Genomic DNA, 24,187 nt, shown 5'->3' with positions numbered 1-24,187 from the left:
CCTTTTTTGTGCAACATTGGGCCAGAATTAGGAATATTGTTTAAATAGAATTTAAGTAAGTGTTTACCTGTGTAGGGACTTCACCTTAAAAGTAATGTTTTAGGAAACAGCTAGTTGTAATTTAGAACCTCATTAGTTCTTCTTAAAAAATAGCCATAAACAAAACCTAATAAGATGTTCATTTTTTTAAATAGCAGAACCCTTTTATAACATGTAGTTTTTCCATTGGAATTCTAATATATAAAATAGATTTAAAAAAAATAGAGCTTCTCTGGTTGACATGAGGCTACATGGCCTGAGCTCTTCCTGATGAGCCTTTCTTCTTCAGCAGCCATCGGGCATGTCTCGAGAACCCTTAGGGCCCTGAAGAACGTAGTCTAATGGTTTTTGTTCGATGATATCAGTGACCAAAGTTATAAGAAACTTAATTCTCTTTGGTTACTATACACATACAATTCTAAATTTAACTTTGGATGTCATAGATCATTTGAGTATCCTTCTGGCAGGCAACCCTTAGTTTATTGCATACATTATTGATTTTCAAATGTATTATAATTGAAATATTTCCCACTTTGAATAACTTGCCAGAGAGTAATAATTTTGATTCTGTATTGCTTCATAAAATTATAAACTCTTGAAAGAAGACCACTTTATTCACTATCGTATTTCCATTACCTTGACAGTGATAAGTGATTTATTAGTCCTGAAGCTTTGAGTCAAGAAAAAATAAATTTGTCTATTCTTAGCATTTTAAATCTGAAAAATAAAATTAAAGCTTTAGGAAAAAAAAACAGCTACTTCATGTTTTCTTTTTTTGTTGTTCAGGATGTACATCTTTGGTGGATGGGTTCCACATAAGGGGGAAAATATTGAGACTTCACCTCATGATTGTGAATGGAGATGTACCAGTTCATTTTCTTACTTAAATCTTGGTGAGTCTTTTAAGAGTTATTAAAATAAAGTTTACTAATAAAATAACTTTTGTTATTTTGTCATTTAAGAAAAGTAGATTAATCATGGATATTTCTGTCTTTAGATACAGCAGAGTGGACTACCCTAGTATCAGATTCTCAAGAAGACAAAAAAAATTCAAGACCAAGACCAAGAGCTGGACACTGTGCTGTTGCAATTGGCACTCGATTGTATTTTTGGAGTGGAAGAGATGGCTACAAAAAAGCACTGAATAGTCAAGTTTGCTGCAAGGATCTTTGGTATCTTGATACTGGTAGGTAAGAGTATTTAACAAATACAGTTTTTCCTTTAGATAAATAAATAATCAAATGATGTCTGTCTTTTGAGACTTACTGCAAAGCCACTGCCTCTCTCTTTCATGTTGGTTTGGCCAAAAAGTTCATTCGGGTTTTTCATACGTGGAGATGGATAAATTCAGGACGTATTTTGGAGTTCTTGTTGACAGAACCGACTGATTTGGGTATGGCAGATGACAGAAAGAGAGGAAAGAAGGATGAAGTTTTTAGCTTGAATAATTTGGTGGTATTTCTATTTATTGAGCTGGGAAAATTGCGGAGAAAACAGGCTTGTGGAGAAAATGGAAAGTTCCATTTAAACCCTGCTAAGTTTGAAATAAGGAGATCAAGTAGGCAATTGAGGGAATAAAGAAGTCTGGAAGCCAGTAGAGAAATCAGATCTGAAGATGTAGTATGTGTTGTTTTATGAGAAAAGCAGATTATAAAACATACCTATGATTCTAGTTTTTCTTTTAAGTGTATAAACAGAAAAATCTGGAAGGATACACTGTGTACCAAAGTATTATCTAAGAGGTGAGATTATACATTTTTTTAAAAGGTTTTCTCTCTTATCTGTATTTTCTACAGTAGCATGCATTGCTTTTATAATGTAGAAAGTTTAATTTTAAAATTAAGATACTTGAAAAAGTAATAAGTGGAACAGTTAAGTTGGAGACTAAATGCTTTCTATGCAAGAAGTACATACTAGCAAGGAGGAAAAACTATAGAAAATTGAACTTACTGATTCATCTTTGAAATTGGAAATTATGAGCTGAAGTCCAAGGATAAGCTTCTAATCAGTCTCTGAGATTAGAAGAAAAATGTGCACATATAAATTTTTCTCAGTAGCAAATATGTCACTTTAACCAGATTCTATAAGAGATCTGTGACTTTTAAAAGATTAAAAATCATTGTCTCTGAATGGCCAGTTTTTCCATAAACCTTTCCATAAAAGGCTGTGGACAGGAATATCTTTCTAAAAGTAATCATGGCCACTATCATAAAGGCAAAATTTAGATTTTGCTTTTCCTTGTGATAACTTGGCCTCAGTTTGGGCAGGGGAGGGGAGTAGGGTTCTTCATCTTGCCTTTCTTCACTTTTAGTTAAGTTTTGTGCATTTGAGTTCATATAAAGATTAATATACTTCCATAAGTGTTTTTTATGAAAAATAACAGTCTTTTGCTCACACTTTCCTCCCATTTTCCTTGCTTCACAAGCATGTGCTTTCAGCTCTGTTAAACAGTTCTTATGGTATTTACTTACAGTTCTCCATATAACATGAATATGTTACTTTTATTTTTTTTCAGTTTAGGCATAATATGCTCACTTTCTACCGTGGAAGTTAAGGATTTCTCTCTTCTTCCCACCACTCCTCACCTCTCTCCTATGCACCTTCCCTAACCCCTACTCTCTGAGTATGATTGATTACACCATAATTTTGTTAGATGAGTGTTCAGTGTTTACATTATAACCATATAAATGCTATTCACAGGTGAGCTATGTAGAATATTGTGAATATTTTTTGTTTGCCGTCGATTAATAATGGTCACTTTGTTTGTTTTAGATCTGTATGTATTTACCACTAATTCAGTCTATGCTCTCATTTGTTTAAATCTTCTCTCATTATGGTTAGATGCATCAGATATTCTATCAAATTTCCTCATCTTGAAGAAATTTCTCCTCCTCCAATCTGAGATGATTGCCTTCCACAAATTGAGCACACCTATCATCTTGGAGTCTCCCTTCATCATCTTTCTGGGGATATCTTTTGCCTCTCACCTGTGCTGGATTCCCTGTTTCCTGGATCTCATATTTTTCCCTTCGTTAGTTTACATCCTCATTTTTGTAGAGCACATCCCAGGAAAAGGGTGCATAGGTGATAAATTTATTTTGAGATCTTGCATTGTTTGAAAATAAGTTCAGTCTTCCTTCCTACTGAATTTGCAGTTTGAGCGGAAATAGAATTCTATATTGGAAGTCATTATCCTTCAGAATTTTGAAAGCTGGGAAAAAATTTTTTTGAAAGTTGTTATATTCAAACTTCAGGTGTTTTTGTTAGAATCTAAACCACTTCTGATTTTTGGTCCTTTTAAATGTGACCTTTCCCCTGATAGCTTTTAGAATTTTTTCTTTGTCCCTACCGTTCTTAAATTTTATGATGATGTATCTTGTTGTGTGTCTATTTTTAATCCCTTGTGTTGAGTACTCAGTGGGCCCTTTCAGTATGGAAACTCATGTTCTTCAGTTGTGAGAATTCTCAGTTTATTTCACTGATTTACACCCTTCTGTTTTCTCTCTTTTTCTTCATGTAACTTCTTTTATGTGGGTGGTGTACCTCCTGGACTTGTCTTCTTATTCTCTGCTTTTGTTCAGGTATGGGTTGCCTTACTTTGAAAAACATAAATAAGCTGGATTGTGAATAGGATCGTGGAGGAATTTCCATGGGAATAGTTGGAGGAACTAGGCTTAATTACCCTCTAAAACAGGGACATTAGACTGTTTTTGTAAAGACCCAGAGAGTAAATATTTTAAGCTTTTTGGGCCATAACGTCTCTGTTACACCTACTCACGTCTACAACTGTAGCATAAAAGGAGTCATAGACAATACCTAAACAAAGGAGCATAGCTATATTTCAGTGAAACTTTATTTATAAAAATAGGCAGAGACTGGATCTGGTCCATGAGCCATAGTTTGCTGACCCCTATTCTAAAAGATACAAAGAGATAGATATTAGACTTGTTCTATAAAGATTAAATTATGGTGTATAGATTTCAACTCACTAGAAAAATACATTTTCTTATATAACTGTCCAGAGATGGAGTGTACTGCCTTGGGGTTTGTGAGTTCCCTAATTTGATAGGTAAACAAAAAGACAGGGATATTGTAGAAATAATCTTAGGTCCTTTTTTCCAGTTCTAATAGTCTATGATTGTTATTGTTTTAGAAATGTTGGTAACATTTTATTCCAAAATAATTACCTGTTTTGGTTAGTACAAGTTTTTCTTTTTTTTTCTTTTATTTTTTTTGCGGTACACGGGCCTCTCACTGTTGTGGCCTCTCCCATTGCGGAGCAAAAGCTCTGGACGCGCAGGCTCAGCGGCCGTGGCTCATGGGCCCAGCCGCTCTATAGCATGTGGGATCTTCCCAGACCGGGGTGCGAACCTGTGTCCCCTGCATCAGCAGGCAGACTCTCAACCACTGCGCCACCAGGGAAGCCCTGATTAGTACAAGTTTTGATAAGAAGGTATTAACTTCAAAGAAGTTACTTCAAAGAAGTTTTTCCAAAATATCATGTCCAAATCATTTTTGCCAACATTAACAGTATTTCTGACATGTATGCTGTTGGCTCAAAATTGGGTCATAAAATTAAAAACTTACCAAGAAGGTAAAATAGCATAGCTGTAACTATAAAGTACTTGGTTTTTCCCCACACTTCTAGGATTAAATATTTTTTTAATTTGATGACTCAGCTTGGAACTAAATTATTTTGTTTATAGATTTATTCATATAAGGAATTAGATAAATAAAATCAGAACTCCAAATTATTTTTATTTGACCTACTATAGCTATGTTTATCTGAGTAAATTTTTTCCTCCTAGTAAACAGATGAAATGTTCATTGCTGATGTTTTCAGAACTCCAGGTCCACAAGCTATATAGGCAAACTATTGATACATTTGAAACTTTAATACATAATACCAATATTGTTCTTTAGAGAAACCACCGGCACCATCACAAGTACAACTGATCAAAGCCACTACCAACTCTTTTCATGTCAAATGGGATGAAGTGCCTACAGTTGAAGGCTATCTTTTGCAGTTGAATACAGACTTGCCGTACCAAGCTGTGTCATCAGATTCTTCAGCAACACCAAATATGCAAGGTAACATAATTTTCACACTTAAAGCGTGTATGCTCATATGCTTCACGAAAGAAAGATAGTGTAGAAAAGCTTGTGATTAGACCTGGTTTAAGAAATTTTATTCTATGATGTTTCCTGCCTGAAAAATATGTTTCAACTCTGAAACTTGACTGTATTACCATTATGGTGTAGTAGAACACATAGGCATGTAGGGTAGAATGTTTTTTCTGGAGTTCATTTTGATGTACTTTCTTAATCTGACATGCTACTTGACTTCAGGAGATGGTTTTAATTAGTTTTCGTAAATATTTCAGCTTCTTTCAAAAGTATTTTTAACTAACAGGCACTTGGAAGGAAAGTAAAGGCAAATTTAATTTTACATGTTCTTCCAAAAAGGATTTCAGTCAACTATTAAGCAGACTATTAAGAAAACAGGTAAACTTTGATAAATATGCAACTTTTTAAACCTTTAATATGTAACTTTTAAAAATATTTGATTGTAATGTATTTTCTTGAAGCTAATTTAGAGCATATCAGTCTGAACTTTCCCATTCCTACAGGAGTCAGGATGGACCCACACAGACAAGGCAGTAATAGCATCATTCCTAACAGTGTAAGTTGAAAAAATTTATAACAGTAAATGAATGTTTATGGTTACAGTCCCAATTTTTATTAATATTTTTAGCATATTACCCTAGGACAGGGGTTCTGAACCGTGGCTGCACATCACAATCACCTCTGAGATTAAAAAACAAACAAATAAACACAGATTCCCCATGCCTTTCCCCAGATCTAGTGAAGCAGAATCTTAAAACGATGCCCAGATAACTCTGTTTTTAAGGAAAGCTCCGTATATCATTGTGACAGTAGCCTGAATTAAGAACCCCTGGCCAAGAGATTGAAGTCTCATTACACATAGTATCAGAGGCTAATACAAACACACAAACACACACACACACTATATATATACGTATATATATATATACACGTATATATATATACACACACATATATATGTATATATATGTGTGTATATTTTTATATATTTATATGTATGTATATATATATGTTTGGTTTTTTTTTTTTTTTAATTTAGGTGGTACTACAAGGTTTATAATGAAGAGCAATAGTTTCCTGCTCTGCTCCTACTTGCCCTTGATCCTGCCTCTAGAAACAACTACTTTCAAATATTTTAGCTCTCTTCTGGTATCCACCTTTGTGCTTTTAAATAAAATCCTTGTGCTGCCACTTCTTGACTTTCTAGTTTTAGGTCAATTGTCTTTAGTAATGGAAGATGAAGATTTTATGATCTCTTAAAATATTGCCATTTCCTCCCCTTCCTCTTCCCACATCCTTTAAATATGTTTAGTTGAATCATTATTTGATATTTACATTGTGATGATGACATATTCATAGGTGAGCCATGTAGTGTGCTGTGAACATTGTTCCTTCTTCATGTAATTTTTTGTTTTTCTTGGCATTGTTAACTGCCTCACTTTTTCATTTGCTTGGTTTTCTTCTTGCCTATCATTAATTAATACTCAGATTATCCAATAAAATAATAAAACTCCTCTCAAAATATTCAAACATATAAGGTAGTCTCTTTTTTCTTTCTTCACCACCCCCTGCCCCCGGAACCATTCCTCCCAGGGCCTCTGTCTTGGTGCTCTAGTCTGTACTAATTCTTCTCTAAGTCTGCTACTCAGCTGTCAGATTAGAACTTCCATTTGTTTCATTTTGGAAGTTTCTTTTACCTCTTTTCTGCGTTAGAGTCCATTGATCTCATTTCATTCTTTCTTGGTATTCTCCAGTAATTTCCTGAGAAAGGGTTTATGAAAGGTAAACTTTTTGAGATCTTACATATGTGAAAATGCCTTTTCTCTGTTCACGTTTGATTGGTAGCTTGGCTGCGTTATATATAGAATTCTGTATTGGAAATGTTTTCCTTAGAAATGGTAAGGCATTTTCCTACTGTCTTTTAGCATTCAGTGTTGCTGTTAAGAAGTCTGTTGCCACTCGGATTCCTGATCGTTTATGTATGACCTAATTTTTTTTGTTTTAATCCCCAGTTCTCTGAAATTTCAACAGTGATGTACCTTAGAGTGTGTGTCTTTGCTTCATTCACTGTACTGTGCAGTCAGTGGGCTGCGTCATTCTGGAAACTCATGGCTTTCATTACTGATTATTTCCTCCTTCCACATTCTCTTTCTCTTTTTTGGAAACTCCTGTTAATTGAATGATGGTCCTCCTGAACTAATCCTCTGATTTTACTTTTTACTTTCTATTTTTCCTCTGTCTGTTCTGCTTTCTGAAAAGTTTCTTCATTTATGTTATAAATCTTCTATGCAATTTTTAAATATATTCAACCACATATTTAATCTCTAAAAGCCTGCTGTTATTCTTTATTTCTTTTATGACATTTTATTTTTGCTTCATGAATGTAATATTTTCCCTTATCTCTTCAAGAATTATGCTTTTTTTTAAAAAATGGAGTTATATTCTGCTCTCAACATTATTTCTTTTTTTCAAGCTCCTTTTAAAAAAAATTTGTTTTGGTCTTGGACTTCCATGTTAGAGGCTGTTATCAAATGTCTGGTGATGCTTGGCTGTCCTTTCATGTTTAAGTGAGGCGTTAAAAATGAGCTTGGAAGATGTCTTAGTCCATTTGGCCCGCTATAACAAAACACCATAGCCTAGGTGGCTTATAAACAATAGACATTTATTTCCTGCATTTCTGGAGGCTGGAAGTCTGAGATCAGGGTGCCTGCATGGTAGAGTTCTGGTGAGGAACCTCTTTAGGGTTGCAGACTGCTGACTTCTCATTGTATCCTCACATGGTGGAAGGGACAATGGATCTTTCTTGGGCCACTTTTTTTTTTTTTTTTTTTTTTTTTGGCGGTACGCAGGCCTCTCACTGCTGTGGCCTCTCCCCTTGCGGAGCACAGGCTCCGGACGCGCAGGCTCAGCGGCCATGGCTCACAGGTCCAGCCGCTCCGCGGCATGTGGGATCCTCCTGGACCGGGGCACGAACCCATGTCCCCTGCATCGGCAGGTGGACTCCCAACCACTGCGCCACCAGGGAAGCCCTGGGCCACTTTTTTTTTTTTTTTAACATCTTTATTGGAGTATAATTGCTTTACATTGTTGTGTTAGTTGCTGCTGTATAACAAAGTGAATCAGCTATACATATACATATATCCCCATATCCCCTCCCTTTTGCATCTCCCTCCCACCCTCCCTATCCCACCCCTCTAGGTAGTCACAATGCACTGAGCTGATCTCCCTGTGCTATGTGGCTGCTTCCCACTAGCTATCTATTTTACATTTGGTCCATGCCACTCTCTCACTTCGTCCCAGCTTACCTTTCCCCCTCCCCGTGTCCTCAAGTCCATTCTCTACATCTGTGTCTTTATTCCTGTCGTGCCCCTAGGTTCATCAGAGCCTTTTTTTTTTTTTAGATTCCATATATATGTGTTAGTATACGGTATTTGTTTTTCTATTTCTGACTTACTTCACTCTGTATGACAGACTCTAGGTCCATCCACCTCACTACAAATAACTCAATTTTGTTTCTTTTTATAGCTGAGTAATATCCCATTGTATATATGTGCCACATCTTCTTTATCCATTCATCTGTCGATGGACACTTAGGTTGCTTCCATGTCCTGGCTATTGTAAATAGTGCTGCAATGAACATTTTGGTCCATGACTGTTTTTGAATTATAGTTTTCTCAGGGTATATGCCCAGTAGTGGGATTGCTGGGTTGTATGGTAGTTCTATTTTTAGTTTTTTAAGGAACCTCCATACTGTTCTCCATAGTGGCTGTATCAATTTATATTACCACCAACAGTGCAAGAGGGTTCCCTTTTCTCCACACCCTCTCCAGCATTTATTGTTCGTAGATTTTTTGATGATGGCCTTTCTGACCGGTGTGAGGTGATACCTCACTGTAGCTTTGATTTGCATTTCTCTAATGATTAGTGATGTTGAGCATCCTTTCATGTGTTTGTTGGCAATCTGTATATTTTCTTTGGAGAAATGTTTGTTTAGGTCTTCTGCCCATTTTTGGATTTGGTTGTTTGTTTTTTTGATATTGAGCTACATGAGCTGCTTGTATATTTTGGAGATTAATCCTTTGTCAGTTGCTTAGTTGGAAAATATTTTCTCCCATTCTGAGGGTTGTCTTTTCATCTTGTTTATGGTTTCCTTTGCTGTGCAAAAGCTTTTAAGTTCCATTAGGTCCCATTTGTTTATTTTTGTTTTTATTTCCATTACTCTAGGAGGTGGATCAAAAAAGATCTTGCTGTGATTTACGTCAAAGAGTGTTCTTCCTATGTTTTCCTCTTAAGAGTTTTATAGTGTCCAGTCTTACATTTGGGTCTCGAATCCATTTTGAGTTTATTTTTGTGTATGGTGTTAGGGAGTGTTCTAATTTCATTCTTTCACATGTAGCTGTCCAGTTTTCCCAGCACCATTTATTGAAGAGGCTGTCTTTTCTCCATTGTATATTCTTGCCTTCTTTATCAAAGATAAGGTGACCATATGTGCATGGGTTTATCTCTGGGTTTTCTATCCTGTTCCACTGATCTATATTTCTGTTTTTGTGCCAGTACCATACTGTCTTGATTACTGTAGGTTTGAGTATAGTCTGAAGTCAGGGAGCCTGCTTCCTCCACCTCTGTTTTTCTTTCTCAAGATTGCTTTGGCTATTCAGAGTTTTTTGTGTTTCCATACAAATTGTGAAATTTTTGGTTCTAGTTCTGTGAAAAGTGCCAGTGGTAGTTTGATAGGGATTGCATTAAATCTGTAGATTGCTTTGGGTAGTAGAGTCATTTTCACAGTGTTGTTTCTTCCAATCCAAGAACATGGTGTATCTTTCCATCTGTTTGTATCATCTTTGATTTCTTTCATCAGTGTCTTACAGTTTTCTGCATAAAGGTCTTTTGTCTCTTTAGGTAGGTTTGTTCCTAGGTATTTTATTCTTTTTGTTGCAATGGTAAATGGGAGTGTTTCCTTAATTTCTCTTTCAGATTTTTCATCATTAGGGTATAGGAATGCAAGAGATTTCTGTGCATTAATTTTGTATCCTGCTACTTTACCAAATTCATTGATTAGCTCTAGTAGTTTTCTGGTAGCATCTTTAGGATTCTCTATGTATGGTATCACGTCATCTGCAAACAGTGACAGTTTTACTTCTTCTTTTCCGATTTGGATTCCTTTTGTTTCTTTTGCATCTCTGATTGCTGTGGCTAAAGCTTCCAAAACTATATTGAATAAGAGTGGTGAGAGTGGACAACCTTGTCTTCTTCGTGATCTCAGTGGAAATGGTTTCTGTTTTTCACCATTGAGAGCAATGTTGGCTGTGGGTTTGTCATATATGGCCTTTATTATGTTGAGGTAAGTTCCCTCTATGCCTACTTCCCAGAGAGTTTTTATCATAAATGGGTGTTGAATTTTATCGAAAGCTTTTTCTGCATCAATTGAGATTATAATATGGTTTTTATCCTTCAGTTTGTTAGTATGGTGTAACACATTGATTGATTTGCGTATATTGAAGAATCCTTGCATTCCAAGGATAAACCCCACTTGATCATGGTGTATGATCCTTTTAATGTGCTGCTGGATTCTGTTTACTAGTATTTTGTTGAGGATTTTTGCATCTATGTTCATCAGTGATATTGGCCTGTAGTTTTCTTATTTTGTAACATCTTTGTCTGGTTTTGGTATCGGGGTGGTGGTGACCTCGTAGAATGAGTTTGGGAGTGTTCCTCCCTCTGCTATATTTTGGAAGAGTTTGAGAAGGATGGGTGTTAGCTCTTCTGTAAATGTTTGATAGAATTCACCTGTGAATCCATCTGGACCTGGGTTTTTGTTTGTTAGAAGCTTTTTAATCACAGTTTCAATTTCAGTGCTTGTGATCAGTCTGTTTCTATTTTCTATTTCTTCCTGGTTCAGTCTGGGAAGGTTGTGCTCTTCTAAGAATTTGACCATTTCTTCCAGGTTGTCCATTTTATTCACATATAGTTGCTTGTAGTAATCTCTCATGATCCTTTGTATTTCTGCAGTGTCAGTTGTTACTTCTCCTTTTTCATTTCTAATTCTGTTGATTTGAGTCTTCTCCCTTTTTTCTTGATGAGTCTGGCTAATGGTTTATCATTTTTTTTTTTTTTTTTTGCGGTACGCGGGCCTCTCACTGTTGAGGCCTCTCCCATTGCGGAGCACAGGCTCCGGACGCGCAGGCTCAGCGGCCATGGCTCACAGACCCAACCGCTCCGCGGCATGTGGGATCTTCCCGGACCAGGGCACGAACCCACGTCCCCTGCATCGGCAGACGGACTCTCAACCACTGCACCACCAGGGAAGCCCTATCAGTTTTTTTAATCTTCTCAAAGACCCAGCTTTTAGTTTTATTGATCTTTGCTATCATTTCCTTTATTTCTTTTTCATTTTGTTTCTGGTCTGATCTTTATGATTTTTTTCCTTCTGCTAACTTTGGGGGTTTTTTGTTCTTCTTTCTCTAATTGCTTTAGGTGTAAGGTTACAGTTTATTTGAGATTTTTCTTGTTTCTTGAAGTAGGATCGTATTGCTATATACTTCCCTCTTATAACTCCTTTTGCTGCATCCCATAGGTTTTGGGTCGTCGTGTTTTCATTGTCATTTGTCTCTAGGTATTTTTTGATTTCCTCTTTGATTTCTTCAGTGATCTCTCAGTTATTTAGTAGCATATTGTTTAGCCTCCATGTGTTTGGATTTTGTAGTTTTTTTCCCTGTAATTGATATCTAGTCTCATAGTGTTGTAGTCAGAAAAGATACTTGATATGATTGCAATTTTCTTAAATTTACCAAGGCTTGATTTGTGACCCAAGATATGATCTATCCGGGAGAATGTTCCATGAGCACTTGAGAAGAAAGTTTATTCTGTTGTTTCTGGATGGAATGTCCTATAAATATCAGTTAAGTCCATCTTGTTTAATGTATCATTTAAAACTTGTGTTTCCTTATTTATTTTCATTTTGGTTGATCTGTCCATTGGTGAAAGTGAGGTGTTAAAGTCCCCTACTATTATTGTGTTACTGTCAGTTTCCCCTTTTATGGCTGTTAGCAATTGCCTTATGTATTGAGGTGCTCCTATGTTGGGTGCATAAATATTTACAATTATTATATCTTCTTCTTGGATTGATCCATTGCTCATTATGTAGTGTCCTTCTTTGTCTCTTGTAATAGTCTTTATTTGAAAGTCTATTTTATCTGATATGAGTATTGCTACTCCAGCTTTCTTTTGATTCCCATTTGCATGGAATATCTTTCTTCCATCCCCTCACTTTCAGTCTGTATGTGTCCCTAGGTCTGAAGTGGGTCTCTTGTAGACAGCACATATACGGGTCTTGTTTTTTAATCCCTTCAGCCAGCCTGTGTCTTTTGGTTGGAGCGTTCAATCCATTTACATTTAAGGTAATTATCAATATGTATGTTCCTATTCCCATTTTCTTAATTGTTTTGGGTTTGTTATTGTAGGTCTTTTCCTTCTCTTGTGTTTCCTGCCTAGAGAAGTTCCTTTAGCATTTGCTGTAAAGCTGGTTTGCTAGTGCTGAATTCTTAGCTTTTGCTTGTCTGTAAAGGTTTTATTTCTCCGTCGGATCTGAATGAGATCCTTGCTGGGTAGAGTAATTTTGGTTGTAGGTTTTTCCCTTTCATCACTTGAAATATGTCCTGCCGCTCCCTTCTGGCTTGCAGAGTTTCTGCTGAAAGATCAGCTGTTAACCTTATGGGGATTTCCTTGTATGTTATTTGTTGTTTTTCCCTTGCTGCTTTTATTATTTTTTCTTTGTATTTAATTTTTGATATTTTGATTAATATGTGTCTTGGCGTGTTTCTCCTTGGATTTATCCTGTATGGGACACTCTGCACTTCTTGGACTTGATTGACTATTTCCTTTCCCATATTAGGGGAGTTTTCAACTATAATCTCTTCAAATATTTTCTCAGTCCCTTTCTTTTTCTCTTCTTCTTCTGGGATCCCTATAATTCGAATGTTGGTGTGTTTAATGTTGTCCCAGAGGTCTCTGAGACTGTCCTGAATTCTTTTCATTCTTTTTTCTTTATTCTGCTCTGCAGTAGTTATTTCCACTGTTTTATCTTCCAGGTCACTTATCCGTTCTTTTGCCTCAGTTATTCTGCTATTGGTTCCTTCTAAGGAATTTTTAATTTCATTTATTTTGTTGTTCATCATTGTTTGTTTACTCTTCAGTTCTTCTAGGTCCTTGTTAAACGTTTCTTGTATTTTCTCCATTCTGTTTCCAAGATTTTGGCTCATCTTTACTATCATTACTCTGAATTCTTTTTCAGGTAGACGGCCTATTTCCTTTTCATTTGTTAGGTCCGGTGGGTTTTTGTTTTGCTCCTTCATCTGCTGCGTATTTCTCTGTCTTCTCATTTTGCTTAACTTACTGTGTTTGGGGTCTCCTTTTCGCAGGCTGCAGGTTTGTAGTTCCCATTGTTTTTGGTGTCTGCCCCCAGTGAGTAAGGTTGGTTCAGTGGGTTGTGTAGGCTTCCTGGCGGAGGGGACCTGGTGCCTGTGTTCTGGTGGGTGAGGCTCGATCTTGTCTTTCTGGTGGGCATGACCGCATCCAGTGGTGTGTTTTGGGGTGTCTGTGAACTTAGTATATTAGGCAGCCTCTCTGCTAATGGGTGGGGTTTTGTTCCTGTCTTGCTAGTTGTTTGGCATGGGGTGTCCACCACTGGAGCTTGCTGGTCATTGAGTGGAGCTGGGTCTTAGCGTTGAGACAGAGATCTGCGAGATCTCTCGCTGATTGATATTACTTGGGGCCAGGAGGTCTCTGGTGGTCCAGTGTCCTGAACTCGTCTCTCCCACCTCCGAGGCTCAGGCCTGCCACCCAGCTGGAGCGCCAAGACCCTGTCAGCCACACAGTGTTGGCGTTCACCATCAGGAAAAGGGGGTGCTCATGCACTGCTGATCCACTTGTGAATTTTTCAAGTTTTTGTGAAAACAGTCTTGCACAATCTGTTTTAAAAAAAACCACAAAACTCTTGGGCCACTTTTATAAGGCACTAATCACAGCCCAAAGCTACTTCCTAATACCATCACCTTGGGGGTTACGTTTCAACATATAAATTTGTGGGGCACACAGACATGTCAGACCATAGCAGCTCTATGCCTATGGGCATGCTTGATTAGTAGACCTTAATGAGGGTTTTTGAGTGAGGATCTACAAATATCAGTATCTTATCTTGTGAACCAGTGGGTTTCCCCTGAGACTTCTCCAACCTCTTGCTTAAGGACTCTAAGCCTGGCTATCAATATTCTGGGAGCTTAATGCAGAGAGGGCAGTGTCTTTCTGTTCAGTATGCAGACTTTCACTTAATCCCCATTTTTAGTATCGGTGCCCCTGCTCCATCCTCACCAGAGAGACTCTGTACCATGGTCCAGAGACTCCCATTTTAATCTTTCTACCTATCTCCCTTCTTCAGTTCGAATGGAGGTGAGGAATCTGTCTGCCTTTGTATGCTGGAAGAGCAGAGCTGGGGCTGCAGACACTTTTTATATAGTCTTCTATATGATGGTCCTCTGGTCTTCTGCACTCTGCACTTCAGCCTCCAAAGAACCTGATGCCCCCAATTTCCAAGCCTTTCTGGGCTCTTCAGCAAAACCGGTTCACCTCTCAGTCACTTTCCACCTACAGGCTCTTAGCTTTAGCTTTTTCTGCTTTATAAAGTCATACCTCATTTCTTGCACTTTGCTTTACTGTGCTTCCCAGGTAGTATAACATGGAGACTTGGTAGTGAAATAAACTTAGGATCAAATTCTAGCTCTGCTACTTGCTGGCTGCCTGACCCTGGGTGTGTTACTTAAGATCTCTCTGAGTCTCATTTTTTTCCATCTGTAAGCCAGGGGTGATTTTATCCAATTTATAGAATTCTTATGAAGATTAAATGAGATACAGACTTTATAACTATGTAGCACAAGGCTTGTCACATAATATAATGCTCCTTAATGGTTGTGGCTGTCATCATCATCATTTATTAACAGTAGCACAATCACTATCAATTAGAAGGGAAGTAGAGGGCATATTATGGACAAGTATCCTTAGAGCTATGAGAAATTATAATTGATAATATAGTTATAATTGACATTAAAGGTGGAGACAGAAAAGTAACAAAAAACATGTAACAAAAAAGAGGCAACGATATTGGGGTATTAGAATGAAGCCAGATCACTTTTATGGTTCAGTAGACCTGTAATTATTGCTATATAATAACTGATGTTCACATTGATGATTTGAATTATCAAAAGGTCTAAATATGTTTGTTATAGTGTCTTTAAGAAGACAAACAAATGTAATTAGGAAGATTCCTATCTAGACTGTTTAATGGTGAAGAATATTGATATGTATGTATTAAATCTTGAAGCCTATATGGAAAACTCAGTCATATAGAATAATTCATATGCTTGAAGGTTTCATATAACTGAGATTTTTCTCTTAGGAGTCGTAAAATCTTTAGTGTACATGTCTGATCTTGTTAAGAAAATTTGAATGTTAAATTCAGTATCTTGGGTGTTGTCACCTATGTTACATATGTATTTACTTGAATACTAACTACCACTTGTAAAAATGTAGATTTTTTTTTTTTTTCCCTGAAAATGTATTGTTCCTTTTCCCTTCAGAACTGGTCTTTTGAGAATGAATATTAAATGGAAAGAAATTGTTTCCTTAAACTATTATAAAATTTAAAGTATAATCCTGTACAAATTAAGAATATTATTTAAACTGTTTTGTATTTTGGAAAATTTATTTTCAAAACATTTAAGTTGTAAATTATTTTGCTTGTTTTTTACATGTATTTCTATTTAATTGAACATTACTTGCTACAATAAATTATTTTACTTCTTGTAGATCAGTGATACAATGAACAGTGCAAAATCTGAACATACAGCTATGAAAGGAACTTCACTGAAAAACAAACCAGAACTCAAAGCATCAACTGATTCTAATGCCACTTTACATTCATCTTTGGCAACTAACGCTTCTAATCATAACAGTTGTGTGGTGGATATGCTAAGGAAAAATGAAGGTATAAAGATGGCATTCTAAATAAAGCTTAAGCTTTTTATAATAATGGTAGAAAATTTTAGAGTCTTTGAAAAAGTAAATGTTACATGGTTTGGATCCATTTTCAAAATATAATATATACCTGCCATATTAACCCTAATTAGAATGATGTCAAGATACCAAGCAAGAACTTACCTGAATAGTAAAGATTAGTTATTAACTATAGAATTTAAATGAGGCGAGCTCTTGTGTACCATTTGAGATTGGCCAGTGTGTTCAGTATCACTGTTTCATTACCCTGTTGTCCTAGCACTTATAACTATCTGCAGTAATTTATTTGGGGCCAGGATTTTGTCTATCTTGTTCACATAAAGTTCTCCAGCACCCAGATTCATGCCTGGTAAATAGTAATCACTTAATAAATAAATACATATTTGTTTACCAAGTAACTGAATTATCCCCAGAAAGGTAGTTCATTTATGAAACTGTTGATTAGCCTGTTGAATTCATGGTACAGCTTGTAATTTGGTGATCCTTATATTTTAAAGTATTTAATTTGAATATTCTGATACCATTCGAGATATATTAAGTGTTGCCTCTGATTTCATTGTCTAAAATTACTTTATAAATCTCATTCTGATATATCCCTGACGTAGGAATATGTGGTTTTATTTTTAATTTGAAAAAATTACGACCTTAAAGTATTCAAGGAAAATAATTTCCTATAGTTTTTCTAATTTTATTATTTGTGGAAGGGGAGAGCACTTTTGTTTTGTTGATTTTCTGATATAAGGGAATCATTTGGTCAAAATTATAAAAGCTTGGTCTTGGACGTCAGTTTAAATTTTTTTTATAGTGATTTTCTATGTCTATCATATAAAGAAGTTTATACTCTTGAAAACAAATATGAGATTTGAGAATCTTAATGTACTCTGAATCCTACTTGTAAGGCAATTTGGATAAAATTAATATTAGTCAAATGGAGAAACAAGAGTGGTTGTACAATGACAGTGTCTGGCACATAGTAGATATTCAAATGTGTGAATGAATGGTTACCCAATTTCAGGTTAACAAGAGGAGATTGGGCTTTTTCTCTGTAGGTTGGAGTAGCTGATATGTTTCTTTCTTTTTTCCCTTTTTTGTATGTTTCAAAAGTGAAAGAGTGACACAATTAGTTGTGTTTCTTTTTTTTTTTTTTTTTTTTTTTTTTTTTTGCGTTATGTGGGCCTCTCACTGTCGTGGCCTCTCTCGTTGCGGAGCACAGGCTCCGGATATGCTGGCTCAGCGGCCATGGCTTATGGGCCTAGCCGCTCTGCGGCATGTGGGATCTTCCTGGACCAGGGCACGAACCCGTGTCCCCTGCATCGGCAGGTGGACTCTCAACCACTGCGCCACCAGGGAAGCCCAGTTGTGTTTCTTTTAATTAATTTATTTAATTAATTTATTTTTGGCTACGTTGGGTCTTCGTTGCTGCACGTGGGCATTCTCTAGTTGCAGTGAGCAGGGGCTACTCTTCATTGCAGTGCGCGGGCTTCTCATTGTGGTGGCTTCTCTTGTTGCAGGGCATGGGCTGTAGGTGCGCAGGCTCCAGTAGTTGTGACATGCAGGCTCAGTAGTTGTGGCTCGCGGGCTCTAGAGCACAGGCTCAGTAGTTGTGGCGCATGGGCTTAGTTGCTCCACAGCATGTGGAATCTTCCCAGACCAGGGCTCGAACCCGTGTCTCCTGCATTGGCATGCGGTTTCTAAACCACTACACCACCAGGGAAGCCCCGCGATTAGTTTTCGTTTTTTATTTTGGAAAGGACATTCTAGCCTCACCCTCAGGAAGAGTTATAATAGGAAATGGTTGGGAGACTCGTTAGGAGGTTCTTTTAGGACTCCAAGAGATGCATAGAGACTAAAGCAGTGGGTGGGATGGAGAGGAGAGAATACATCAGTTCAGAGACCTTTAGAAAGTAGCACCTATTAGATTTGGAAACTGGTTAGATATGAGAAATAAAAATGAGTTGAACATGGCTCCCAGTTTTCTGGGTTGGACATTCAGTTGTTGATGAAGATAGGAAATACAGGAGCAAGAACAGATTTGGGGATAAGATAGGTTCAACCTTGAACTTACTGTTTTTGAGGCACTTGAGTTACATATTGGTAAAGATTTCTAATAGGCAGTTGAATACTTAGGTCTGGAGTCTATGAGGCAGTTCTTGGCTAGAAGTATAAATTTAGAAATTAAGAGTATCTAACATGTAAGCTCCACAAGAGCAGGGACCTTGTCTGACTTGTTTACTGCTGGATTCTCAGGACCTGGCACTGCACCTGGGACATGTATTTGAGAGATGTATAATTCGTGAATGGTAGCTAAAACAACAGGAAAATATGCAAGGGGAGAAAAGAAAAGGCTTAGAAACACCTGCATTTAAAGAGTCATTTGAAGAAGAGAAGCCAGCTAAAGAGATTGAAAAGGCATTCCAAGAAGGTTAGGAAAAAAGATTGGTATCATGTTTTTTACCTGTATAGTGGGCATCACTGTTTATGACTATGCATTTATGATGTATGCATGAGTGAATACAAGTCATAGACAGAAACAGTTTCAAAAAAGAGTATGTGGTGAGGATTGTTTACATTGCAGAGAAGTCAAGTAAATGAAAATAGATAACTATCCCTTAGAAATAAGTATCCCTTGACATTTGTCAGAGCCATTTCATTAGAGTTGTGTGCTGGATCAAATTTGGGGAGGTCAAGGAAGTAGAGACTGCTCTAAAGGAAATTAGCGAGGGAAGATGGTAACTGGAGAATACTTGTTTATAATGTTTATAGACTGAGGGCCAAAACTACTGAAGAAGAATTTGAAAACACCAAAAAGAAAGGAATGATTGATAAAAGAGGGTCCCAAAGTATGCAGAAGGAATGGGACCAAGAGCACAAGAGAATAGATTAAACTTCCTTAGGAGAGAAGTCATCATCTGAAATGGAAGAGAGGACAGAGGGGTTGGGCACAATCATAAATACATTTCTAGTTTAGGACAAGAGAAGGCAGAAAATTGGTGGCATTCATGCCTGATCACCTCTTTTTCTTTTCCTAAAATGGGAGGAAAGGCCATTTGATCTATGACTGAGTAGAGTTCAAGAACAGTGATTCAGTGTTTAGAATGGAAGAAGGAGCTGAGAAGTTGGAAATCTGTTATGGATATAATGCACTTTATTTTTCTAGATATTTTATGCCTAATGGTTAAGTCGTATGACTGACTTTCGTGGTGCTCACGTTTACGATTTTAAAATTGAAAATGCCAAGAATTGGGTGACAAGAACTACAAGATACAGCAGTTATTTGCAGGTGTTATGTTAATAATTAATCCTTTCCCTTTAATTTTAGGTCCTCACACTTCAGTAAATATAGGTGTTCTAAGTAGTTGCCTGGACTTAAGAACAGTAATCCCTGAAACTTCTGTATCCAGTACTGTTTCCAACGCACAAACTATGGTAACCCAGCAGACCATTAAAACTGAATCATCCAGTACAAATGGGGCAGTTGTTAAAGATGAAACTTCACTAACAACATTCAGTACCAAATCTGAAGGTTTGAAATGTGTTTCACATACTGTATTTTGAACCATTTTTGTATATAAATTCATCAAACGTATTTGTTTTAGATGGGAATTGCATTTCATCTTGGATTGAATCAAATATAAAAGGATAAGGTACCTTACATAAAATAGTTAAATTAGCACACACTGTAATACAATCAGAATGTATCTTTCCTACCATGAACTTATTCTGCAAAATTTTTTTTCCTTAGAAAAGATTAGTTCTAGGCTGTGGAGTAACAATTCTCCCAGCTTGATTGATTTCTGATTTTGTAAATTCTCATTTTATTCTTTTGCAATAGGAATTGTGTTTCATGTTTGGTGAACATTCTCTGAAGTTCCAACTAGTCATCAAATCCTTAAAAAATGAACTTTGTGAATTAGTTCAAGTTAGAGGGTCCATATTTCCAATTATTGTGATTTTTTGTATATTTATAATTATATTTTAATATATCTGTTTGATAAGTGATTATGTAAGTCTTATCTGATGAATTGTTTAATTTTTAGTTGATGAAACATGTGCATTACCTGCAACTAAGATCAGCCGTGTAGAGGCACATGCTGCAGTGATGCCATTTTCTGTAAGTATATTACCTGGACATGATATATGTTTACAGACGGTTAAATATGCTTTAAATGCTGAGCACCTTTAACATAAATTCAGGAAAAGACTCGGGTATCCTCTAGTAATTGTTTGACATAGATTGGAAAATGAAGGGTTAAAGAGAAAACTGTTCACAGTATAATGTTAAGTGGAAAACTGTGGACAAAATATATATACTGCATTCCCAATTTTATTAAAAACACACACAGTGTGTACATTCACACTCTCACGTGAGTCCTCACACATCTGCACTACGATGCTAGATGACTTTCTTCAGGTTGTGGGGCCAGAGATAATTTTCATTTTCTTCTTTATGCTTTCAGGATTTTTCTGTAATAAAATGTTACTTTAATAATCAGAAATGTGTGTGTATACATACATATGTGTATATATTGAAATTATATTAATGGTTTAAAGAGTAAAAGGACATGTCATAAAACATAAAACTTGAATGGCTTTATTGCTAACTACTTAATAGGAGAACAACAGAATACTGCAATACCGAGTCAGGCATACCTGTAGGGTATCCCAACAATCGCTGACATTGGGTTTTTTGGTGGAAGGCCAGAATTAGTCTGCCTGGTACCAAATTTAAATGCTAGGAATGTGCCTCACAAATAGTATACTAAGATTGTTTCACTTAGATGAATACATGTGTTTGTGTATATCTTTAAATTTATTTTTAAATTCTCAGTCATTTTAACTTTATTGCTATGAGCAAGAGTTTTTATTTGACCTAAAATTTACCTTTTAGAATCTTCAAGATTAGTCTGTAGTTGTAGTTTTCTTTCAGTCATGATCTTATGGCTTTTGATTCTGTATTTACCTTCATCAGCTTTCACCTTTCCAGAATGTTAAGTCCCAGTGTTCTTAGACTCTTCTCAGAGAAGAATTATTCAAATGAATTTTTATCTCTTAAATCTATTTTACAATGCATCAGCCAGAGTGGTATCTGTTATTTCAGTTGGAGCCAGTTGTTTTATAAAAGTTGTTGAAGAGAGTTTTTACAACTTTAAAATGAAAACAAGTTTAAAGCTATTCCTTTTCTAAAAACCTTAAAGACTCCTCTAGTTAGCTCGCTTTGTCATGTGTGATAGCCTAAGTAACAAGTAATGTGAATTATAAGCATGTACCTCTGCTGTTATATATTCAAGACAGAAATAAATAACTGAAGTGCACATTTGTTTTGAGCTTCTGGAAACAGTGTCTCATTTATAAAGAAGATGGCTTAAAAAGGTTAGTTCCAGGGTTAAGTATAATTCACTTATCACTAAAAGTAGCTTAAGGTAGAGGAAGTTTATTAGTCTTAAAGCAAGGTAAAAATGTAAAACTGTTTAATCTGTTCCTCTTTAGTATATAATAAATTATATTCAAATTGCATTTTAGTTTTGAACATTTTTTCTCCTTTTAGGTTTGGAGAATCACAGGTATTTCAAGTGCAAAGATCACTGAATTTCTGCTAGTTGTTTTTGAATCTAGAAATAAGCCAGCTTGGAATGAATTTTTCCTTATTTGCTCCTTTTGGAGCAAGTTGTAGTGTCACATTAAAGGGATTATTACATTTTCTGAGAGAGTCTCTGAAATGACAATGTTCTATAAAACAGCTGGCATTTTAACGTATCACTGATTGGAAAGCATGCTAACTCCAGCTAGGTTGATAGCACAGAGCTACTGACTTGGAGAATGCCTGTCACTCCCTATGTTTGAATTGGCAACCCTGTTTCACTGTCAGTTGACCTAATCTGTTAAGAGTTTATTTACTTATGAGCTATTAATTGTGGTGTTTACCCATATACCTACTTGTAGATCACTGCATGGATTATTAAATCTTGAAATTTCTTGTATGTTCAGTAAGAGTCTTCATAAATGTTTCTTTCTCTGAAATTAGAAAGAGACTCCTTCAAATCCAGTGGCCACAATGAAAGCAGGAGAACGACAGTGGTGTGATGTAGGAATTTTTAAAAATAATACAGCTTTGGTGAGCCAGTTTTATTTGCTGCCAAAAGGGAAGCAAAGCATCTCAAAGGTAGCTATTGACATACTTTCTACACTGTTAGTTATAAGCCTCAAGAATGAGATTTTAAAAAGTAATCCTGATTCAGGACATTCGAATGAGTGAAATTGGGATCTGTTTGCAATCTATAATTGCGAGTTCTATATATAGTTATCTTGTATTCTTTGTTAAGACTCTTTTTATAGAATATATCACAAGCAGGTTATTTTAAAAAATCTCATACAATCACTGGGCTGAATTTTGAGTCATAAGTGATATGGTCTGGCCAGTACAGATAAAGATTTTTTGAAATATCTCTAATTTTGTTACCTGGTGTGTTTAAAGAATGTTTAAAGAACATTTTTTTACTTAGAACTTTTGTTATTCCTAATTTCACAGTTTAAAAAGTTTAAAAACCCCTATGCTATTGAATACAATCTAATTTTCCCTTAATTCTAAAGTCCCTTAAAGAGGACCTCATATATATAGATGAGACATTAACCCTCTAAGAATTATGAAATAGATAACAGCTCCAAATCATATTGAACTAATATTTTTCTGGAATGGGGAATTTCAGAGAGGGAATTGCCAAAGAAATACATATTCAGTTTGAATCTCCCAAAGATCTTACTAATGGGGAATATATTATTTATCATTATATTTTAGTTTCTCTAATATTACTTCTGGTGTCTCGCTTTTACATATTGAATTCTTCCAATTCTTGACAAAAGTAGATATCCTAGTTAATAATTTGTTGGTATTATGCCTAACAAAATTTCTGGCTGTAGTTTGATTTCATATACATGGAAATATCCTTATCTAAGGGCCTAGTAGCTATGTTTTTCCCAAAAGAAAGAAAAGAACATAAAATTTAGAGCCAGTAAACTTGAATTTGAATCATTAGTTCCAGTACTTGACAGTGTGACGTTGGACAAGTCACTTGTTTAACCTTGCTGAGACTCAGTTTCCTCATCTGTGAAATGGAGATGACCTAACTTCCTTAAAAAAATGGGATGGTACATTGGCACTACCTGTCTCACAGTGGTGTAGTGAGAGTTAGGGAGAATATGTAAAAATTGTTTGAAAGTTGTAGATGTTATGATCTTCTTATGCAGAGTATGCAGTCCAATTATTTAATTTAACATTTTTTCAGCATCTGCTGAATATTAATTATTAAAATGCTCTGTACTACGTGCTAGTCATTCCTTTTCTATCAAGTTTGCTTGCCTGTGTCCAAAGGGTATTGTTCCTGGCTAGACTGTTTGACAGTAAATTTTCTGAGGTTTCTACTCCACGTTAAGTTTACATGGAGATAGTTGTTACCTTGTTTATAGTGGTCAGTTTTTTTCTATCTCCATACTCTTCATGTGCAGAATACCCTTATATTTCTTTTTATAGCCAGTGATTCTCAACTGGAAAGGCACTTTTCCTCTGGATGAGAATCACCAATTTATGGGCTTAAGTTACTTTTGTTTTGGGGGAGGGGGGGTTCATTCCATGTATGAAAGAGGAAAATAAATAATGTGAACTACAACCCTAAAACATAATTCATTCTTTAAAAGTTTTGTTATTTAATGAAAAAATAATTAATTGCATCTTTTCTTTGACTTTTGCATATATTATATTTTAGATAGGAAATGCAGATGTACCTGACTACAGTTTACTTAAGAAACAAGATCTTGTTCCAGGCACAGGATACAGATTCAGGGTTGCTGCCATCAATGGTTGTGGAATAGGCCCTTTCAGCAAAATCAGTGAATTTAAAACTTGTATTCCCGGTTTTCCTGGAGCTCCTTCTGCAGTCAGAATTTCAAAGGTGAGACATCAGGT

General features: G+C 36.0%; 1 protein-coding gene across 8 annotated transcripts in view; it reads left to right on the top strand.

Annotated features, from left to right (window-relative positions):
* Positions 1–24,187, top strand: part of HCFC2 (host cell factor C2) — a 60,644-nt gene that overhangs the window by 14,095 nt on the left and 22,362 nt on the right. For 4 of the 8 annotated variants that reach the window (XM_073788250.1, XM_073788252.1, XM_019952456.3 and 1 more), the window contains 10 exons: positions 826–932; positions 1,037–1,225; positions 2,881–3,123; positions 4,963–5,130; positions 5,670–5,722; positions 16,024–16,201; positions 19,550–19,753; positions 20,268–20,341; positions 22,253–22,390; positions 23,988–24,173. In XM_073788250.1, coding sequence (XP_073644351.1) covers positions 826–932; positions 1,037–1,225; positions 2,881–3,123; positions 4,963–5,130; positions 5,670–5,722; positions 16,024–16,201; positions 19,550–19,753; positions 20,268–20,341; positions 22,253–22,390; positions 23,988–24,173 — 1,540 coding nt within the window. Of the gene's footprint in view, positions 1–825; positions 933–1,036; positions 1,226–2,880; positions 3,124–4,962; positions 5,131–5,669; positions 5,723–16,023; positions 16,202–19,549; positions 19,754–20,267; positions 20,342–21,518; positions 21,601–22,252; positions 22,391–23,987; positions 24,174–24,187 lie in introns of those variants that run through there. The other 4 variants (XM_073788251.1, XM_019952457.3, XR_012324223.1 and 1 more) reach the window with 3 other exon arrangements.

This window comes from Tursiops truncatus, chromosome 11, assembly GCF_011762595.2.
Source record: "Tursiops truncatus isolate mTurTru1 chromosome 11, mTurTru1.mat.Y, whole genome shotgun sequence".
Taxonomy (NCBI): domain Eukaryota; kingdom Metazoa; phylum Chordata; class Mammalia; order Artiodactyla; family Delphinidae; genus Tursiops; species Tursiops truncatus.
This window is presented reverse-complemented; position numbering and strand designations above follow the sequence as displayed.